This window comes from Nematolebias whitei, chromosome 9, assembly GCF_014905685.2.
Source record: "Nematolebias whitei isolate Nwh7 chromosome 9, NemWhi1, whole genome shotgun sequence".
Taxonomy (NCBI): Eukaryota; Metazoa; Chordata; class Actinopteri; order Cyprinodontiformes; family Rivulidae; genus Nematolebias; species Nematolebias whitei.
Genome location: NC_056506.1, coordinates 34435237 through 34457289, shown reverse-complemented (window position 1 = coordinate 34457289; position 22053 = coordinate 34435237). Strand labels below are relative to the sequence as shown.

General features: G+C 41.9%; 1 protein-coding gene across 1 annotated transcript in view; it reads right to left on the bottom strand.

Annotated features, from left to right (window-relative positions):
* Nucleotides 1-22053, bottom strand: part of camsap2b (calmodulin regulated spectrin-associated protein family, member 2b) — a 46901-nt gene that overhangs the window by 1056 nt on the left and 23792 nt on the right. The window contains exons 3-20 of the mRNA XM_037682282.1: nucleotides 21202-21381; nucleotides 19828-19914; nucleotides 14337-14475; nucleotides 11826-11965; nucleotides 10743-10833; nucleotides 10529-10633; nucleotides 9662-9731; nucleotides 9286-9558; nucleotides 6381-7104; nucleotides 6121-6267; nucleotides 5813-6035; nucleotides 5542-5725; nucleotides 3679-4336; nucleotides 3263-3399; nucleotides 2955-3166; nucleotides 2772-2871; nucleotides 1248-1363; nucleotides 1046-1164 (exon numbers count right to left, since the gene is read on the bottom strand). Of these exons, the coding sequence (XP_037538210.1) occupies nucleotides 1046-1164; nucleotides 1248-1363; nucleotides 2772-2871; nucleotides 2955-3166; nucleotides 3263-3399; nucleotides 3679-4336; nucleotides 5542-5725; nucleotides 5813-6035; nucleotides 6121-6267; nucleotides 6381-7104; nucleotides 9286-9558; nucleotides 9662-9731; nucleotides 10529-10633; nucleotides 10743-10833; nucleotides 11826-11965; nucleotides 14337-14475; nucleotides 19828-19914; nucleotides 21202-21381 (3705 nt within the window). The remainder of the gene's footprint in view (nucleotides 1-1045; nucleotides 1165-1247; nucleotides 1364-2771; nucleotides 2872-2954; nucleotides 3167-3262; nucleotides 3400-3678; nucleotides 4337-5541; nucleotides 5726-5812; nucleotides 6036-6120; nucleotides 6268-6380; nucleotides 7105-9285; nucleotides 9559-9661; nucleotides 9732-10528; nucleotides 10634-10742; nucleotides 10834-11825; nucleotides 11966-14336; nucleotides 14476-19827; nucleotides 19915-21201; nucleotides 21382-22053) is intronic.

Below are 22053 nucleotides of genomic sequence, written 5' to 3'. Positions count from 1 at the left end.
CTTTGTCATTTTTCAACAATGGACTCAGCATGAGCAGAAGATGAGGCAGAAGACCATGGAGAATGTTGTTTTTCACTCAAGGCGGCTGACGGCTTTGTATGAGGTAAGAGAAATACATGTTTGTTTGCCCTGCACTGTAGTCCACTTCCTGCTTTTAGAGCGGTCTCCGGTCCGCTTGCATTCACATTGCATTCGAACTGCGCCCGAGTGCACTTCAACTGGACCGAGACCTAGATATTTAGGCGGACCAGAGTTTGCTTTTTTGGTCTGCATCAGAGTTCGATTGCACATTCACACCTCCCCAAAACGAACCGGATTTTCTAGACAAACGAACTAGAGTTTGATTAAAGCGACTAAACAGGGCTGGTGTGAATGCACCCTTGGTCAAAATAGATCCAGAGGTTACTGTGGTACACTCACAAATGTTGATCTGCTCCAAATAAAAGGTGGTTCCAATGTCTTTTATGCAGATAAAGGGTGCATTCACACCAGCCCTGTTTAGTCCGCTTTAATCAAACTCTAGTCCATTTGCCTAGAAAGTCCGGTTCGTTTGGGGAGGTATGAATGCGAAATCGAACTCTGATGCAGACCAAAAAAGCAAACTCTGGTCCGCCTAAATATCTAGGTCTTGGTCCAGTTGAAGTGAACTCTGGTGCGGTTCGAATGCAGTGTGAATGCAAGCGGACCGGAGACCACTCCAAAAGCAGGAAGTGGACTACAGCGCAGGGTAAATAAACACACATTTCTCTTACCTCATACAAAACTGTCAGCCGCTTTGTGTGAAAAAACAACATTCTCCATGGTCTTCTGCCTCATCTTCAGCTCATGCTGAGTCCATTGTTGAAAAATGACAAAACAGAAACCCTAAAACCACTCAAATTTGAAGCCACTCCAGTTTTGTTTTTATTTCCAGAAGAAGAAGAAATATAAGTGTCTTCTTCAGAGGTTTTTGTGTGTTTCCTTCTGTAGTTCTTGGTGCAGCGCCACCACAGGCGAGGGGGGGGACAGGTTGACCTTATACTCAGATGCAGTATAAAATACATACATCAAGTATTTTGTGTTTCTGTCCTTCATTGACTTTGCCAGCCAGGCAGCAGTGGGCCAGGGCATTCTGGATGATGTGCTTGTTGGATTTGGCGCTTGGCTCCTTGTACAGCTTGGGTCCTGAGGGAAGGAAGCATGAGGTCACATTTCTGTCGGCGTGTTTAAGTGAACGGATCAAGCGCTACCTGCTTCTTGATGCCTACCTGTGTACTCAGTGTTGGAGGGAGTGGAGGAGGTGGTGGAATCGTTTTCCCAGTCTTTCTCTTCATTGCGGCTGCCAGCCGAAGGACAGGAGGAGAAACCCTCTGCAGAGTCTGGCCTGATTGACGAACACAAACCAACAAATGACAAACGACCACGCGGGGGCAGACAAACACAAACACACAGTGCACATGAAGACATGCGTAAAAAAAAAAAAACACAGACAGGAGACGAAACAAGGTCAGACACTGACACAGTTCATATAAACTCTGCCTGTTGTCCTGCATCACATCATACTGTAAAAAAAGAAGCTGAGCAGTGAGTCAAGAGATGACCTGCCCAGTCAAGAAAAGCTGAGAGGCCCTGCTGTCTTTATGGACACTGAATGAGATGAACTTAGTGAAGGAAACAGCAGAAACACAAGTGAAACTTAAAGAAAGCAAACAGCCAGAAACCTCTGCAGAACAGATGGAGGCAGCGAACGTCTGATGAGCCTTAATGCAGACAAAAACTGCAATGACAGAATTCTCCTTTTATGTCTAAGCTTTTCAGATGAAGGCTAATAAAAAAATAACAATGAAGCTACAGCATTTCTACATGAAGCCAACATCGAATAAAGCTTATTTTCATTTTGGTACTAACCTTCCCTTTTTGTCTTTGGGAGAAGAGCCTAAAAAGAACGGAATATGAGCAGAAGCTAGTTTGTTGCTTCTGAAAGATGCATGCAGAGTGGAAGAAGAAGGAAACAGATAAAAGGAATAAACTGTAAAAACTTTCATGAATAATAAAGTTACAGGCTAAAACAACCTATCAACCAAAGTTCCACTGCTTGCTTTTCTTCTGTTTCCTGTTATGCTACACAAATCAAAGGTACACAGGTGTGTCTACAAAATTAGAATATCGTGAAAAAGTTCAATTATTTTGTCATCATTCCAGAAAGTGAAACTCATATTACATTATTACATTACATGACACAGAGAGTGAAATATTAAAGTCATAAGCCCAGTCTTAAAACTGGAGAATGTGTCAGCCTCATGGACAGAAACTGGAAGTTGGTTCCACAAGAGAGGAGCCTGATAACCGAAAGATCTTCCTCCCATTCTGCTTTTGGAAACTCTAGGAACCGCAAGTAAGCCTGCAGTTTGAGAGCGAAGTGCTCTGTTAGGAAAATATGGAACAATAAGATCTGTAATACAAGATACTACTGTACTAATATTCCTACTTCGCTGTTTTCACTTATTGCAGGGCTTCATGGTACAGACTCCCTGCAATAAACAACTACTGTATTTTAATTTTCTGAGACACTGAGTTTTAGTTTGTCATTATTTGTAAGGTGTCATCGTCAACATTACAAGAAACAAAGGCTTGACATATTTCACTCTACGTGTAATGAATCCATGTAATATCTGAGTTTCACTTTCTGAAATGATTCACAAAAAAATTGAACTTTTTCACGATATTCAAATTTTTTGAGAAGCACGGGTATAAAGTTTCAAATCCAGGAAGAAGCAGTGTGAGCGTCTTACCTGTTGTTCTTCTTGTTATCTGGCTGGTCTCTGTCATTGTTGGGCAGATTGAGTGAAGCCAAAGAGACACTAGACACAGAGAAGCCTCGAGGACGCACCCCTGCAGGACGACAGCACCCAGGATGAGCACAGATAAATAAGGGACACACTGTGACTGTTTTTTTTTTTTGTTTGTTTTTTTACCCGTCATTCTTGCAAGAGGAGTAGACTCCACAACATCCCTGTGGATGGACTTGGGCCGAGGCTTTTTCTTCAGGCTTCCAGTTCTTGGCTTGATGACTTCATCCATTTCCTCCATCAGTTTGAGCTGCTTCCTCCTCATGTATTCGTTCTTGATGTATTCCCTCCTCGCTTTTTCTTCCTCCTTCTTCTGCAGCTCCTCCTCTGCTTTCAGCCTGCAGAAAAACAAGGCAGTACGGACTGAGCACTCACGTTCAAATGACACGCAACTCACTTCGTGTCGATGCTGCGGCTGATGTAGCGAGACGCACCTTGCAGCTTCCCTCTTCTGCTCCTGGTCCAACTCCTGCTGTTGCCTCCTCTCTTGAGCCTCCTTCTCCCTCCGCAGCCTCTTCTCCAGCAGAGCTGCTTTCTTGGCAGCCATGTCCTCTTCTCCATTCACATCATCCTGATGGTGGATTGGACAAAATCAGATTACATTTTCTTTACATCTTTAAAGATGAAACAGGAAGGATGCAGATGTTTTGACATTTCTTCCCACAAAAAAACCCAAAGGATGAAGTCGAAACGGCTACTATAATGACAGCAGGAACCTCTGATGAGGCAATAAATCATATTTTGTAGAGCATCTTATAATGAAAAACAATACTGTTCGAGATTTTTATTAGAAAAAAAAGAGCCGTGGCACAGTCTGTGTGCAGGTAAGGTTTCTGTAGTTCCAACTAACCTTAAAGAAGAATCCACAGCACATCTTCTGGTCCTCTCCTCCTTTTTCTCCGTCTCCCGTGATCTCCTCCTGATTTTGGTCACCTGAAAGTTTCAGCCGAGACAGAGACACCTCCACCAGGTCCCGCCTGTCCTGAGGGTCTCCCTGAGTCCTGCTGCTCGTGCCCCCGTTGATCTCAGACACCGGCTGACACAACACCTCAGATGTCCCTTTAAAGTCTGTTCTCTCCTCATGTTGCGTCTCCTCCTTCTCTTTGGCTGCTCCTTCATCACTCTTCTTCACCGCCACCTCTTCCGTCTTCTTTTTGTTGTCCTTGGAGCCCTGGTCGTTTGTTTCTCCAGCCCCCTCGCTGTGACCCAGGTAGGCAAAAGAGCAGTGCTGGGTTTGACTGGAGCTGAAGCGCCTCAGTCTGGGCAGGCTGTCCACCGAGGTGGGGGTGTTGAGCATTCGGCTGATGGGTGTGACCTTCAGGTCGTTTGGACGTGGAGTCCGAGGCGTTCTGGCATGAAAGGATGCTGGTCGGCGCTTGATGCCAGCAGGGGAATGGTTGGGGGCGCGGGGGGACCCAGAAGAGGACAAGACTGGCGACAAGGAGCCTACCGACCCTCTGCCTGATCCTCGGCCCGTTACGCTGCTGCTGCGTAACTCCCGGAGCTGCCTGTGCCCAAAAACATCAGCAGAAACACGAGTAAGTTTTCACAGAATAATAAAAACACAACTATACATAATAATAATATTTAAATCCTGGTATTTGTTGAAGGAATACATATCACCCACCGAGTTTTGAACAGGTCTGATCTCATGATATATCGTGAGTTCTTGTGAGATGTGATGGTGTTCAGAATATTTGTTGTGAATGACTCTCAGCTACTACCACATCAAACTGTAGCTCAATATCTGTAAAACTGAGTTATAACTAGTGATGGTAGTATGAAACAAAAGCTTCAAAACATGCTTCGAACCCTGCATTAAAATTACATTGAACCACTGCTTCGGAGCTTGTTTCGGTGCGGAAAAAGTCACGTGACGTCCGAAACACAAACTGTTGTGGGAACACTTGTGGGAACACTTCATTCTGCTCATGATAAGGTGGTTTTGGTATTTAAATGTCAAAAAAGTTATAGTAATGTTCAGCAGTGAAGATATTCTAGCTGTTTTTTGTTACTTTTCTTTGTTTAGCCATCCTATTTGTTTTTTTAATTAAAAAAATCTGTATGCCTTTTTATAACTGTCTATTGTTGTCGCTGTTGTCCATTGTTGTCATCTGTCTTTGTTGAAATCAGGTCTCTCTTGTAAATGAGTCCTCGAGGCTCAATGGGATTTACCTGTCTAAATAAAGGTTGAAAAAAAAAAATCTAACCCTTTTAACCCATGTATTTAATATAATTACAGTAAAATGATGTACGTGATTTTAATAATCATATATCAGTATGGGATCAAATTATTAATTTTTTTATTTACATTAGTGTATTTGTGCAGGTGCAGTGTTTGGTGTTCAACTGAACAGCATCATGATACCTCCTATATGGTTAGACACTTCAGCGCCAAACATGGAGATGCTGGAGACGTCATTTCATTGATATTTTAAGAAAGATAAAGACTCTGACTCTGTCACAGTTACACAAGCACAATACCATTGCAACATTTTTATTAAATCTATTCAATGCACAATTATCAATCTTTATTCAAAAACATGTAAGCATGAATACATTTTCAAACCAGACAACATAGAAAGTTGATGAATTTAAAAAATCTGTTTTGACCACAGTAAAGTAGTTTCTTTAACATGAACAAAAACATTTTAAATATTCGCCATTGATGGGCGGTTGACAATAATCTCTAGGAGAAGAAATGAGGAGTTACCTGTGTGGGGATGGAGCAGGAGGAGGAATGACCCAGGCTTGTTGATGTTGCTCTCTCATGGTCATGATCTTCTCCTGCTGCTGGGCCAAACGCTGCATCTCAGTCTGCAGGAAGGACAGCGACGTGTTCATCCTTTCGATGGAGCGCGTGTACTCTGCCAGGTCGATTTCTGCTGGGGCCGCACCTGACGAGCGCCGAAGAAAATCTGGTCAAACACTAATTACACAATCGTTCAAGACTCCACAGAAGCCGTTGTGTTAAGGTTACCCACCACCGCCATCTTCGCAGGAGGATTTGGGAGCAGCTCCGTCAGGCTTGCACCGCTCCATGCTGCGCTGGCTGTTTTCCTTCGAGGAGGACGGAGGCTCGGGTGAAGGCGTTTCCGCTCCTCCTGAGCTGGGGCTGAGCGGAGCGGTCACACCTTTCCTTTTCACAACGTTAAGAAAAGCTGTTCTGCCCATTTTCTGGCGATGCCTCGTGAAAGCTGCTTCCACCTGACGGTTGTGAAGAGATCAGCCCAATATAATTTCCATGTGAAACTATTTGACAGTATTTCTCCGGTGCTGTGAGTCCGTCTACCTTCTTCTTCTGAGCTTCGATGGCTCGGCGTTTCTCTTCAAGCTTCATCCGCAGCTGAATCATCTCGGAGGCTATGAAGTGGGAGGGGTCTCTGGGTGACGAAGTGATTGGAGAGGGTGAAGTGATTGGCAGCGGGGGTGTAGAGAACTACAAAAAAAAACAAGTGTGATGATCAGTGGAATTAATTTAGAGTCAACATATGGTTATTTATGCCACATTCAGAAATATTTGTGAGGAGAAGTAATAAAAACGTCACAAACATGAGGGGAAGCAGTTTTGGTTGAACGTGCGTGCTGAACATTCAGGTCAGTACTGTCAGGTGTGGTTCCACCACTGCTCCTTCCCTCTAACTTCCTGAATTTCTGCTCTGCGAAGCTGGTCATCCGCACCAGACCACCGCCGGACCCGCCTGACGACGAGGCGGGACTTGCTGTGTAAGATCTGGGGAGTGTGGGAGCTGAACTGGGGCAGGGGCTGCCTCGGTCACCGTCCCTCTGTTCACGCTCAGGATTGGAGTTTCCACCCTCTTTGTGTCCTCCTTCCCTGCTTCTGTCCTTCTCCATCCTGCCCGGCAGCGGACAGGACCGAGTCGTGGCGTCACAGTCTGGGTCTATGTCTGAATAGTCTTTCAGAGACGAGGAGTCATCGTCCAAACTCTGGATATCCTCAGTTCGCACGTGGATGCCTGTATCGACTTCATCGGTGGATGCAGAGTTGGGGTCGCGGTCATTGATCCGCGCCTTAGATAAACCGGGGTCGTCTTCAGGAGCTTGGGCCCCTGCAGGGTCCAATGGCTCTGCGCCATGGAGAAAGAAGCCACCATCTCCATCTCCAATGCCCAGGCTGGCATGGGGCCTCTCTGTGTTGTGGATAATCTTGAGGGCCTCCTCGATGCTCGGAGGAGTCGATGGGCTGATGTGACCCGTGGGGTTACCGTGGTATTTCCTGGGGCTGCTGCTGTCTGGTAAAACTCCATTGGAATACCTAAAATCAGCCAGGAAAATTCAAATTTCAGTACAGTGACGTCTACCTCGAAGCAATTATTACTATTGTTCCTTTCATTACGTTGGTTCCAGATCATCTAGGATCACATAATCTATTTAAGGTCTTTTATATCTAAAAAAAAAAAAACCTCAATACGGTTGAATAATTACGTTTACCTCAGAGGAGTTCCTTTTCAAAGTAGAAAAATGTGTTACTGAAAGAAAGTGGATTTCTGTTTAACACATCCTAATTTTTTTATCTTTCTGACATTTCTAGTTTTACTATGAACCAAACTGGATCATCTACAGGGAAAAGACTTCTGTCCCAGGAACAGAACCTGGGTCTATGTGAAAAAAGCTATAGATGATGACAAATCACACAATCTGAGCAAAAATAATAAGCCTATTAAACAGGATTTAGACGATTTAAGAACATTTCCTTTAACCACTACACAATGCTCTAATCAGATTAAAATGCCATGATTCAAAGTACCAAAAGTTGCATGAAGACCGAAAAGAGTAAACTTTACCGAATCCTACAAATCTTTAATTGTTCTTCTTTCTGCTTTTCACTCTTCAGGGGTCACCACATTGAGTCACCCTCTTCCATCTCACTCTGTCCTCACTCCAACTACCTCCATGTCCTCTCTAACTTCATCCATACATCTCCTCTTTGTCTTTTTCCTGGCAGCTGCATTTCTAACATCCTTCTACCAATATACCCACTGTCCCTCCTCTGGACATGTACAAATCAAGTCCAAATCCAAAGTCCAAATCAAGTCAAGTCACTTTAATTAATCAACTATAAAAACCTTAAAAGCCTTAATTATGTGCAATGATGAGCACTTTAACACCAGACTGTAAAGTGTCACTGATACTAGAGCAGTCATTTCTAACCCGAACCCGGCCCGGCCTTAATCTGGGTCTGGCCATAATAATGTGCGGGCCAGGCCGGTGTCGAGCTTTTAATTGCGTCAGCAGACGTGCGCGGCTGATGATCCAATTATATGGCAACATGGCTTGCCATAAAATCACCAACCGCACGCTGACCGGCCTTGAAAGAGATAAAATGTTCAGTTAAGCTTCAGAGGGACTACTGCCAGTGATCCATCAGCCCAAATGGACCTTCATTCAGCCGCTGCACTCAGCGGACGCACGTGGCCGACGACCCAAACAGGTGAGATCCCAAAATATTCGACATGTCAGAGCAGGGTAAGTGTCTGAATAATGCAGAATGCAGGCAGAAGCAGGGATTTAATGCACTTTGACAGCCATGAAAGGACAAACACCCCCTCAGCTCTGATCTTCTGTCCCCTTAGCCACGTGCATCCGCCAACCGTTAATAACTATATAAGCAGTCAAAGCTTAATTAAAAATGTCTGCTTTTTCCCGGTTCGGCCCTGTAATTTCAGTGAATTTGTTGGGTCGGGTGGGGTTCGGACATGATGGCTACGGGCTGGGGCCGGGTCAGATCGGATTTTTTGGGCCCGAATGCAACTCTGATACCATTTGCATCCAGAAAAGTTAAGTTTCTTCAAAATCAAATTCTCCAACTCTTTTAGACAATAAGGAGGAACAGCAGCTATCTGTTCCCACAAACATTCCTGAGTCAAGATGACAAAAGTCAACAAAAGTCTTACTTTATTCTTCGTTGTCTCCACTAAGTTTCAGGCCCTTTTAAGACTTAGGAAACATTAACTGAAAAAAAAAAATCAAAGTATTACTTAAAAAAAATTATTTAATTTAAGCTGATCAACCATAAATGTTATGGCTACTTATATTTTTCTGCTGAGAAAGCATGCATCCTGGCATTTACATGGATGTTACTTGGATACCTGACACCCAGCCAGACTTTTTTTTTTTTAAAGAACTGTCACTCCACTATAGTGACAGAGCATACTTGATGGGATCTGTGGGAAACATGACCAAAACAGGTTACAACTGTTCTTTCTTAGCATAAGATGATCGTAGCCTAAAACTTTGGCATGAAAAGTGACGAGCGATATGCAATCCTTCAAGGAACGCTAGGCCTTCAACTAATACTGCGCCATAAAGTTACATTTGTTTGGAGTAAGTTCATCCTGAACTGCAAATGATAAGAGGTAGCACACAAAATATCTGCTGCAAGGCGTCTTTAAACTGTAGCTTCTTGTAAAAGGTGACCCGCAGTCCTCATCTGTACCTGCTTTGGTTCTTGACGGAGAACGTATGGTTCCGCCCTACAGGTTTGTGAGAGGTGAAGTCCTCCTCCTCCTCCAGTATTTGTCTGCTCTGGCCGTTGACGTCGACAGGCGGGAGGGACTGTTGCCGCTTCATGCCCCCGCGAGATGCATAATGGACTTTGAAGCCCAGACCGTCACTGCTGGCCGAGCGGGTCATACCGCGGGGGGATGGAGCCTCGAAGGGCAGGTCTACGTCTAAAGGAATCTCAAAGGAAATTCCCCTGGAAGAAGAACTAAAGGAAGAAGATTTGTTTAGTTGTGAAGCAACAGGCTAATGGATAAATATAGATAATTAAAGGGTGGATTCTAAAGGTCAGACAGGTTTCATGTACTGACTGTTTCTCTTTGGGCCACGTCCTGACACAGTCATCAACAAAGGACATGGAGGTAGATCTCTTCATTACACCTGTCAGACAAACAGAAGATTACTGAATATATGAACTCTTTCATTAAAACACAGCAAATGCATGTTGGGGCTTGATGGAAAACGAAGGATTACTTCATTTACAAGAATAACTGTGTTTAATATCATTTTTATGGTCTATCCTCGCAAGTTCTTGCATTTAAAACATCAATCCCAGAAGTTTTAAGCTAATTATTTCAGCTTTGTGATTACATTTCTTCAGAAGCAACAAACCAATCCCAGAAGTTTTAAGCTAATTATTTCAGCTTTGTGATTACATTTCTTCAGAAGCAACAAACCAAGTTTCAGTGTAGTACCATAAATCGACCACCAAGTGGTGTCCAGATTCTTCACAAAGAAAATCCACATTTTTACCAAGTGCTCTGCTCAAATACTGTAGGTGCTTTAGTGACTCCTTTTTCCTGGCCAGGGGGAGAGCCTGGCACACCCTAAAGTTAGAAAACATGTCTGTCTTGCATTCTGTTGTGTCATTTTTACTAATCTGGTCATCTACCTTGATTTCTGTTTGCAAGAAAAAGGCCTTCATCAACCTTTATTTATACAGATTAGTCTCATTGAGTCACGAGGACTCATTTTCAAGATAGAGGCCTTAAAGGGACAGGAGCTAAAGGAAGTACTTCAAATGTACAGTTGAGCTAAATTTTGCAGTAATATACAATACCGGCATCAACAATATTTTTAAAGGATGTAAACCTAGCAGACCCCATTGAAACTATAAACGAGTAAATAAGTCATAGTTTTGCATTTTAGTCAGAATGGCACACAGTGATTGATCATACCTTTAGCAGCAAAGTTTTCTGGACTGGCAGGTCTGTCTGCATAGCTGTGCTTGACCGGACTGGACACAGGAGCCATATCTGTGCAGGACGATACAGGCTCACACACTGGAGGAGACAACAGGACAGAACGCTCAAAACTCCTTACTGGAAACGACAACTAGCATTTGAAACACAGTAAATGAAATGTAACAACAGCATGCGGGTTGTACTGTACCACTTGGGTTGAAGACTCTGGGTTGAACAAATGAAGGCTTGACCACTTCGAACCACCAGAAAAGTTCAGCCATAAACACCAGGTAGTTACTCTGCACACATTTATGCTCAAGTTACACGTTTGTCTGTTTGCAGCCTGTACAGACGCCACAATACATCTTATAGCAGATCAACGAGGGCTTGGCCACCAAGCGTTGCTAGGCAACTGGCTTGGATGGGTGTGTCCGTGTTCTTGAATGCATGCATGCGTTTTAGCGTCTGACTAATTTCACGTCAAACTAAAGCAGCACATTAGAAAAAAGCTGGAGTTTAGCTTAAATATGGAAGATGCCAACAGACGGCTGAAAAAATGTGTTTGTGCAATGACGTTAAATTTATTTCTACTCCTCTAAACTTGTAGCAGCGCGAGATGGAAAACAACACATGTCTTAATGGAAAGACTTCTGCACACAAACACTGGTTAGGATCCTTTAAACACTGAGTGTCTGGTGAACGGGCAGAGTCTTGCCAAAGTCTTTAAATGCACCCCCAACAACTCCCTGTTTTGCCATTAAACCAGCAAAACGAACTCACTGTGTAAAACCTGCAGAGATTGGAGGAAATAAGACAAAACGAGGAATCCAGAGCAAAGGTTGGGTCGATGCTGTGTTTTGTACCAAAAAGAGGAAAGTCCCAGTCAGCTCGGACTGTGACATGAATGCAGAATGTTTCTGCCCACGCGCTCTGCATACGATTTGCCCAGCGCTGCCTTTAATCTCAGAGTGACACAGAGATTATCTGAGTGTTCCTATATGCCTTTTGTTATTCAGAAGCAAATGTTGGGCAACTGTGATTTCTAAAACTTGTTTTTATTTTAGGAACAGGAGAGAAATTGAAGGAGAAGTGTAGGGCGACAGGCAGAGACGGGTCAGCTCTGTGAATCTGTCCTCTGTCTGAGCAGAGAGTGGGAGAGCCAAGCACGATTATTAAACTTTTCCTGGCGTGACTCACTTGTGCCTTTGTGTAAATCCCCCACTCTAACCCCCCCCCCACCAAACAAAACTACTTATTTTGTCTTTGTATTTAAATGTAAGGGCGTCCCTACCTTTACTGAAGCGTGCGCATAGAGCATGTCCTCCAGGCTGAAGTGGCAGCAGCGATTGAGGTTGTTTCTGCAGAACTCCTGCACCAGCTGCAGGTTGTACAGACTGTCAGCCAGAGACATGGTCTCCTTCAGGCAAATGTCTGCTCAGCCAGGGGAGGGGGCGGACACACACGAGGGAGGGGACAGGAAGACAAGAAAAGATAAGACTCAGTTTAATTTAGAAAATAGAGGAAAATAACCGTGCTCTCCAACTTGCAGCAGCAAATCTGATCCCGCTAAAGCTCCTTGAGACCATTCCTGACTGCAGTTTACCAAACTCCTTCCAGATGAGTCACCAGACGTGTGCAGGATGTTCAACATGACGGAACAGAGCAGACGCTGCCGGCAGAGCTTGTCAGCAACTAGTTTCTCTGGTGTGATGTCATCTTGAACTTTTCTTTTCTTTTTCGTTACTTTTTAGGGTTAGCTGCAGGCGAGGAAGCTTAACGACACCCAGCCTGCTCTCACATATGGTTCATGCATGTGAGCTCCGTGTGAGGCGAAAGCAATCTGAGGAGTCTCAGGAAATCAACTAAGCAGTTGTTTGTCTTTGAAAGAGCTGTTAGCCAGCTATTCTTCTAACGGCTGTCGCAACTCGTGACCTATCACATCTCAGCCCGGAGCGTCTTTCACAATCCAGGCAAACGGCTCTTTATTTTTCCCCGTCTCTCGCTCTCATATCCGCCCTGAGTCCTGTCTGGAACGCAGAGAATGCACATCGCTCGCTGCCTTTCACAGTAAGAGTTTAGACAAACGTTCAAAATAACTTTAAGCACAACTTCATGCAATAACGGGAGATGTGTTGAGGATGACTCTCAGTTACTACAACATAAATCTGTAGCTCACTAGTTTTTTAAACTGCCTGAGTTTAAAGTCTGTTCACTGGCTCTGGGGATATTTTGCTAACAGACAAAAAGGGTTTACTTACACAGCTATTGCTCAGATTTTAAGCAAAGATCTTGGGCAATGAGTAGCACTTGGATAATGTGTTGTAATTGACTTTTAGCTACAACCACATCCCATTTTATCTAAACTTGACTAAATAATAGCCCTCCTTGTGTTTTCTAATGTCAGCTGGCTGTGATGGCCATCTTAGATTGGGTTTGCTCCAAAATTTAATCAGTTGTAGATGTACAACTAATTATTATTTCCTGAAAGTTTCATTAAAGTCCATCCACTGGTTAGTGAAATAAACTGATTTCAAGTAGTTGATGGAATCTATTATCTATTAGGACTCAGAATAAATGTTGAAGATCCGCCTTAGTTACTACCTGACCAAAGTTTAGTTCAATATCTAAACAATTTACTGAGTTGTAGCATTCTTTGTGTTTTATAAGTTCAACTGGCTGTGGCAGCCATATTAGTTTGGGTTAATCACATGGAGGGCTACAATTAGCCCTGTCACAATAACACATTTTGCTGGGCGATTAATTGTCTCAGAAATTATTGTGATAACGATAATATTGTTTGAAATTTGACAATACTTAGTAATTATTGTAAAATTTAAGAAGAAATGTTGGTTCATTTTATTTTGTGTAGTACCTTTTTTGACCACTATAAGAGTGTTTGAACTGAAGGATGGATAGTGAGGGAGTGTGCAGCGTGTCTCTTTAAGAAAAATGGGAGGGAGGCCCCTTGATGTGACATGGACTGTCTCTTTCCTTTATTTCTGGTTCTCAAAATGGCGGAGGCTCGTGTGGTTTAGCATAGCATTTGTCACCCAAAGCTTTTAATAAAAAAATCAGTAAACAAGTTCTCAGCTTCTTTTTGCAGAGAAAAACAACTTTTTACACAAAGGCACTGGTTTCAACCATGAATTTTGGAGCTTCGACAAAAAGGAGTTTTTTTTCCCAGGTCAGCCTGTTAGCTTAGCTCATAGCTTAGCTGCTTTTAACGATCCAAAAACGCGATTTTGGATCGTTAAAACGGATTTTAAAGAGAAAGGGAGGGGTCAGTGAAGAGCACCGGAGTTGAGCCTTTTGTCATCCAGTGTCTTCAGTAGAAAGAGAGACACGAAGAAATGATAAAGCTGATAAATGAAAATGAGGTCGATCATTTTCATTTATCATGCGATTAATTCATATAATAATAATAATAATAATTAATTAATTCATTTATTGTTTATCACGCCAGGCCTAGCTACAATCAGTGATTATTTAGTCAAGTTTCCATAAAATCTGTCCAGCGGTTCATGAGATATTTTGGTTACAGACGGACAAACACTTTCACTTGAAGTGGTCGCTGTGGCAAAAAAGAGAAAAGCTCAAAAACAAGAAAACCATAAATATCTTGAACACACTTTTCAAATGTATTATGGCAGTTAGCCAAACAGCCCATTGTGCTTTATAAATGAGACCATTAGACATCCTTCTTCCCTAAATGTATTTTCTGAATTATCTTTTTTTTGGTAACTTTTATAAAGATGATATCAATAACAGAGAGAGCAGACGGATGGTCACAGTTCAGTCCCACCTTCCAGTCTGATGGCCTGCGGGCAGTAGAAGTGCAGCAGGGCAGTGAGGGCGCAGCCGTCTGCGTTATCCTTCAGAAGGTTCTCCACCAGGGGGAGCGACGGAACGTTCCTCTGAGCATGCTCTCTCCTGTACCGGGCCTGAAACCATGGCAACGGCACAAAGACATCACATTCATGTGTCATCAGGGTGGACATGTACAGTTCACAGAAGACTGGTGGGAACACCAGAACGTTTGTAGGAAGTCTTTCCCCTGCATGCACACCTTAACACAAGTCCACGTGTTAGTCTGAGGGATTTCAGGCATATAGCTGGAACAGTACATGCAGACAGTTAGTCACTGGCACACACTCAACGACAACACCCCCCCCCCCCCCCACCAAAAAAAAAAAAAATCATCCTTAATTTAAATAAATTGCATTAAAATAGGAACAGTTTCACTTTTTGTGACTGGTTGTGAAAAAGTAGTTTAAGGTCAAAAGGGCAACTGCAACCCTGATTCTAAAATGTTGTGTAAAATGTAACTAAAAACAGAAAGGAATGATTTGCAACTCCCAGAAACTCTTTTTTTCTTTTGCAACGAAAGATTTTAAGAATCTGGAGAAATCACTGAGGTCAAAGGGCAAGCCTGAAAGTCTATACTGGACGCTCGTTATGTTCAGGCCCTGAGGCAGTGCTGCGTTTAAAAACAGGTCTGATTGTGATCTGGACAAAAAATACAAGAAAGTAGCCATAGGTGAATGCCATTCAGAAATACCATCTTCTCTGGGTTAAAGCTCATGTAACTGACTGAGGCAAAGCGGAAAACTGTTCCGTGATCAGACGAATCAGAATTTCAAAATCTTTTTGGCAAAAGCGAACACCTTGTCCTCCGTACTATGAAAGAAAGGAACCACCTGGCCTGTTGTAAGCACACAGCTAAATAAGCTTGCTTCGCTGATTGTATGGGGATACATTTGTGCTTATGATATGGACAGATTAAACATCTGGAAAGGCACCATCAATGCAGAAAAATATATGCAGGCTTAAGAACGACAAATGCTCCCATCCAGATGAGGTCTTTTCCAGGAGAGGCCATATTTCAGCAAAACAATAAACTTCATACTGCATCCATTACAACAGCACGGTCCATATTAGAAAAGTCTGGGTACTTAAATGGCTTTTCTGCAGTCTGGACTTATCACCAATTAAACATATTTGATGCATCACTGAACAAATAATTCAGTGAAGACCCAGGGCTGTTGAACAGCTACAACAGGCTTGAATAGAACATCATCAGATCTCCAGCAGCTGCTCTCCTCAGGTTTACAGACTGTTGTTAAAAGACGAGATGCTTCACAGTGGCCTTGTAACAAATTCATTGTGATGCGTTGCTGCCATCAAATTCAAAATTACCTTTTTTGTTTTGGTCCCCCCAAAATGGTATAATATCTTAGTTAAAACATTTGATGCTTACTATGTTCCACTGTGAATAAAACATGGGTTTATAAAATTTGAAAAGCGTTGCATTGTGTTTGTATTTACATTTTACACAACATCTATCATTTTATATTTTCTCCACAGACACAAAAGCCTGTGCTGCGGTTCTGCAGCACGTGACTTGTAGATGAATAATAATCTGTGCAAATGTGCTCTGCCTATACCTGTACCAGTAAAAACAAAACCAACAAAAAGACAAGGACAATACTATAATGCTATTACATATCCCTTTGGTGCACAAGGTCTCCCAGCTTGCCCATAAACACAGGTTTTATGATGTCTGCATTTTGCAACAGATACTTCATCCACAGCAGCGATTCTGTCTGACATCCAGCTCAAACTGTGCACCGAACTGTAAAAACCAGCGTGCTATCCTTTGCTCCACTCCGACCCCACTGCATAACTCCTGAGCTTTTTTCACAGCAAACAGTTTCAACAGGATTTATACACACAGTGAAGACAATAAGATCAAATTAAAGTAGAAAATGGGTTTCTTTTAATTAGGGATGCACAATATTATCGGCTGATATTAGTGATAAAGTTAAATATCGGACATTCCATCAAAATAACTCACCAATATAAAAGGCTTCTGTTTTATGTTAATTTTTAATTTAAAAAACTATCAGGTATTAATGCACTACTACTTATGAGCTTTTCACTTGGCTCTTGTGAACAGGTTGAGTTTAGATTTGTGAAAATTTACAAATTTGCACTGTTCGAGTGTTGTCATTGTGTTAAAGCGAGTACATTTCATGAACAAATTTGACATTAAACATAATCCAAGTTGAAGTGTTGCATCATTTCCAGTCCCTTTTTGGCATCTGTATTTGGTAGCAGACCAAACTGACAAATACCATGCAGAATAATATAGTATTTAAATTCAACAGCAGAGAAAGTTATGTAGTCTCTGTAAGTAGGTCTAGGGGGAAAAATATATCGGTATTGATATTGGTTATCAGCCAAATAAATTTTAGCATATTGGATATCGGCCAAAAATCCAATATCATGCATCCCTACTATTAATACATTATGTTGTTTTTTAGGTTATCATCCAGCTGTACTGTCTGATAGTAGCTCTTAAAGGTAAATATTTTTTCTTGAAAGTTTTTTTATAGCAAACTGTTGCGTTTACGTGAAGACAAGGAACAGTTTTGGAAGGGTATGTGGGAGGGTGGAGAACATGTGACCAAACAATAATGGGGTTCAGGGCCACATGCAATGATAAACAAGATAACAGAATCAGAAGGAGAGTGGGTTTGTTGAAATGTTTTATCAGAATGGATCAACTTACAGGTACTAATCTCCAGTACCATTTGCTAGGAGACTGGATGGTGGATCATGATTGGATAAGAGGAGAGAGTGGGATACATATTAGACCAATAGCAGGAAAAAAGGGCCACCACTGCAAGACCTGAGAGACAAACTCCTTAAAACTTAGAAAAACTTTTAAGGCAGATCATCTTGCAGCTGTGTGTGTCACCTTGCCAATTTCAAGTATAAATTAGATGAAAGAGAACAAAAACAACAGATACATATCAGATAGAAGTGAAATACGTTTTTATACTTGTCAAACAAATATGTAATAATCTACATTTATTAATCTTGAGAAAATTACTCTGATTATAAGTAAAATCTGAAAAATGTACCCCTTGTAAAAGAATTATAAGAAAGACTGATTGCCAAATAGGCTATGCTTGCAAAAATACTCTCTTTCTCAGTAATAATTTGTCAACATTAAGAAAGAGCAAGTAAAAATATGTATGTTATGATATGCTGTAGGCACTCGATGAATGATTTCTGGTGAAAAGTAACAAATGTACAGTGAAGTGAACAAGGGGAATGTACATGGGGTTGCATATCGTCACTAAAACATTATAACAGTAAATCTCTGCTACAAACATACAGTACATGAACAAACTCTTACCACACACTGAAGACGAAACCACTAAAACACAATAAGTTTAGGCTTCGTCTGTTGTTTCCTATTCAGAAATAAGTTTAGGAGTTTCTTTGAAAATGATGGTGTGCCTTTTTTTCGAGAATCTAATAAAAAATGAAATCACTGGACAATTACTTTGTATATTATTGCATACAGTATGCATTAATGAGGACAAATTACTGGAGTTTGCCTCAAACCTAAACGGACTATTACGTTTCTGTAAAAAGCAATAATAGGTCCGCAAAGAATCACAAAAACCTTAGAATAGTTTTAGCTTTGTAAGATAAAGAGTAAACAGCTAATACAGCGGATCATGGTTGTACTAGAAAGAAATATCAATATACTAATTTATAGTATTACTTGTTTTTTTAAATAAAGAATAGAAAGCTTGCTAAAGCACTAATTAGCTTTACAAAAGCAAATACAAGTGCTATGTGTTGTCATCAGTGTATGCTCCCATATAATGATGAAATTAGTTCTCTGCATTTAACCCATCACATGTAAGATACACCCAGGTGGAGCAGTGGGCAGCTATGTAAGCACCCGGTGGGCAATTAGTGATTATCTTGCTCAAAGACACCATGACATGTGGCCATGGCGGGGAGTTGAACCTGCGACTTTCTGGTCCCAAGTTGGCTGCCGTATCTCTACAGCATCTCAACTAACTAGCTTTAGAAATGCTAAAGCCAACAAGCTTTAGGAACACAAAATGTACAAAAGTGATTAAAAATGTTCTGTTTGGGAAAATTCAACTTAACATCAGTTTATGAGGAAATGTATTTGATAAATTTATACCACGCTTGTAAAATATGCGATCAACTCAAAGTCAAATGTAGAAATTGATATTTTAGCCACAAACACATTTTAGCCTGCGGATTAATCTGATTTAAACAACTTTTTTCTGGCTTTCCACTCTGTCGTCATGTGGAGTGAGCTGCAGCACGATGAGAAACAATCTCACTCTGCACAGACAAAAATGAATGAATGCTCCGTCATATGACCAAAGTTAAAAAGTCTTTTGTCCCAGAATAGACACGACCAACTGAGAAGCGTCTTGTGCTAATCCATCAGTGTGTGTATGTTGCAGAGAACTACGAGCATTTCTGCGCTCCGTGTGTCCTGATCAGTAAATAGCTCCGTTGAGGCTGAAAGTGCGCAGAAAGAGCCATGTGATGAAGCAGGAAAACAGCTGACTGACACTAAGCAGCCATTTTTAAACTTGTTATATGCAAACTGTTAAATCTGTAACATCAGGCTCGCTGTGAGTTTCAAGACTGTCATGACACACACCCCTTGTGCACTGTAAGCCTTCATATGGTTAACATGAGAGTAATATCTAAACAGACGTGCACTCCTCACTAAATGACGGCAGAGGTTTGTTATGAAAGCATGTAATATAAAGGCAACTATAAAACACTCAATAAACTGTCTTTGAATCTGTGCTAATTATATTCTATATGTTTATTTTCTTTTATCGCACCATTCCAATAAAAAAGTTACAGTTTGTAAAACTGAGGCCTCGTATTTAAAAATATCCATGTGATCTCATTAAATTTTTATTTTAGGGTCATTGTAACCTTCGATTTCTTGACATCTTTGAGGAATCTGATAAAGACCTGTGCTGAAGCGTTACGGTTCAGTGAGCGGCAGAGGACGGAGGCTGACTGGAGCATGTTTGTGCCAGCAGACTGGTCTGTTGTCTCACAGAGATCTACTTATTACATAACTACGAGGCCTGCAGGAGGCTCTCCTCTGCTACAGCTGCCATGTCTCCCTTTCTCTTCTCATCTCAGATAACCCCTCCTCACGTCTCTTCTCTGTCTGCTACTCTGATCTGTGCCGGTCTTTGTCTCCTCCTCTAGCCAGTTTTTTTTCCTGCAGCTGGTGACTGGTCTCATCTGTTCCTGTGATCTACAGAGCTCAGTTTACTGGGCTGTGTTTGTGTCTGAATGCGGACACAGATGTGGCCTTGATTAAAAGTTTAAAATGGTTTATTAAACAGAACAAGTCTGCTCCTGTATCCTAAACATGTTGTGGCTGACGGCAGTGTTTGTATTGGGTTGTGCGTTCTTACTTTATGCGTTGAGGTGGTTGACTCCTGGAGGGAAGTCTCTCGTAACTTCTGCTCTTCGATGAGAATGTCCCTCAGGTGTTCGTTTATCTGAAGAGGAAAAACACACAGAGAATACGGAAGCATGAGACACAAAGACGGAGGCAGCAAGGTGAAATTTCACACGAACATCTGGGGCAAACTGAGACTCAAGGGGTTCGTTTAGAGCAGAGAAACAAAAAAAATACATCCTCGTTTTAATGTATTAACAAATGAAAACTCATTATATTAACTCAGTTTTAATCTCAAACAAGAAGAAATACAATTACACCATTTGTTCTATCAAAGCCTTTATGTTTGTAAGATTTTTGACAAATTTTGTACTAAGGTTGCACAAAGTCATTTAACCCATTCAAAGCTCTGGTCTGCTAGTATATTTGGAGGCTGCACATCGAATCAAACCTTAAGATTCATCGTGCTTGTACCTGTAAATAGCTCCTTGTATGTCTCAAGTCTGAACAAGAGTACTGCGTTTACGCCATTATCAATGTATCATACCGCAATCTACCGGTATAACAATGGTCTGGACAAGCAAAGAGCTTGCATGAACTTTGACCTTGATTTGTGACCTTAAAGCTGGGATGATTAAAATATTATTTGGCATGCTGTCTAGTGGAGGTACACATGTATACTAAGTTTAGTTAAATTATCTTGAGCAGATCAGAAGTGATAATCAGATCAAGCAAAGACCTTGTTTTAACATTGACCTTGATTTGCGACCTTGACTTTGGAGCTGGAGTGATGAAAATTGTGTCACTATGTCTAGTGATGATGCATATGTGTATCAAGTTTCATCAAATCATTTTGAGCAGATCAGGTTATGGCCTAGACAAGAGAAAGTTTAGGGACGGGCAGAGCCTTTACTGTAATACGTCCAATTTTTTTACACCCAGATAATAAAAACATGCACGCTTCCTAGTTCACTGCATATTTATCACTTAAAGGTGAAAAGCAGACAAGTGTTTTGCTCGTGTCTCTGTGAGTGTTTCTATCTGTTCCCAAAATAGCTGAACATACTCACTAAAACTTTGAGCCTGAAATGCGATGGGTAATATGCATTCCTTCATTGAGCGATAAGCCTTTTATTCTTGCTTAGACAGACCAGAGAAGTTTGAGCTGAACCTCTTATCGCTTGGTAATCTCTCTGACTGAACGTGGCCTGTGCCTGTTTTCTTGCTAATAAACTGAGGTGGCACGTCTTTCGCACCTCGCGTGTCTATTGAAACCTGACAACAGAGACCAGTGTGTGAAATAAAAAGTCTCTATAAAAGATTAAGAACGTATCCTGTTTGGGGCAGCAGCACGCACTTTTCCACAGAAATGTGTCCCTGCACGTACCTTGTTGATCCAGGTGGTGATTGCATCCTCGGAGTCGTATGGCAGCCCCTGGACGAGGCCGTCGCTGTGGACAGGATCGGCAGGGGAGTACCTGTGGATGCAGGACATCACCCGCTCCACGCTCACCATCTCCACCGTGTACGCCATCATCAGGGTGTCGATGAGCGCCAGATGGGAGCTCTGCACACACATGCAAAAACAAGCAGCCCTTTGTAAGATAAATGTAGGCACAGGTGCACAATATATCGTATAGTTCTCTATTTCAAAGCGACAATTAAAGCAGAAATCCTCTCAATCATTCATGGAGTGGTTTAATCAGCCAACACTTGCACAAAGCTTGACATTCTCCCGGCCTTTCTCAACCCATTCCAGGCCGGTCAGACCAACAGAACTCCCCTTCCTTTTCCTGTCGCACACTGCAGGTCTACACAAAAACATTTAAGCTACACATGTATGTGCATAAGGGTGGCTTATCTGAGCATTTAGCGTGTTTAAGCGTCACAGCAAACCAGACAAACATTTAAAGTCCAGTGCTTCATGACCCCAGTGACTCAACCTGACCTTAAGTGTCTCAACGTCCAAACACAGGTTCCTGTTCATACCGTGCCCAAACAGAAGGTGTGACCAGGTTTTTCCCCACTTAAGAAACAAACTAAAAGTTCAACTGCTTCGACTCTGAAGTGCTGGAATCATCTCAGGCTCGGCCGATTTAAATCAACAGAAAGTGTGCAGATGTTAACGGACAGCTGGAAGCTAAAACTTGAGCTTGAATGAACTCTTTACTGTCAGTAACCTCATCTGTAGGCTCAAATGAGCTAACATTTAGTTATATATATATATATATATATATAT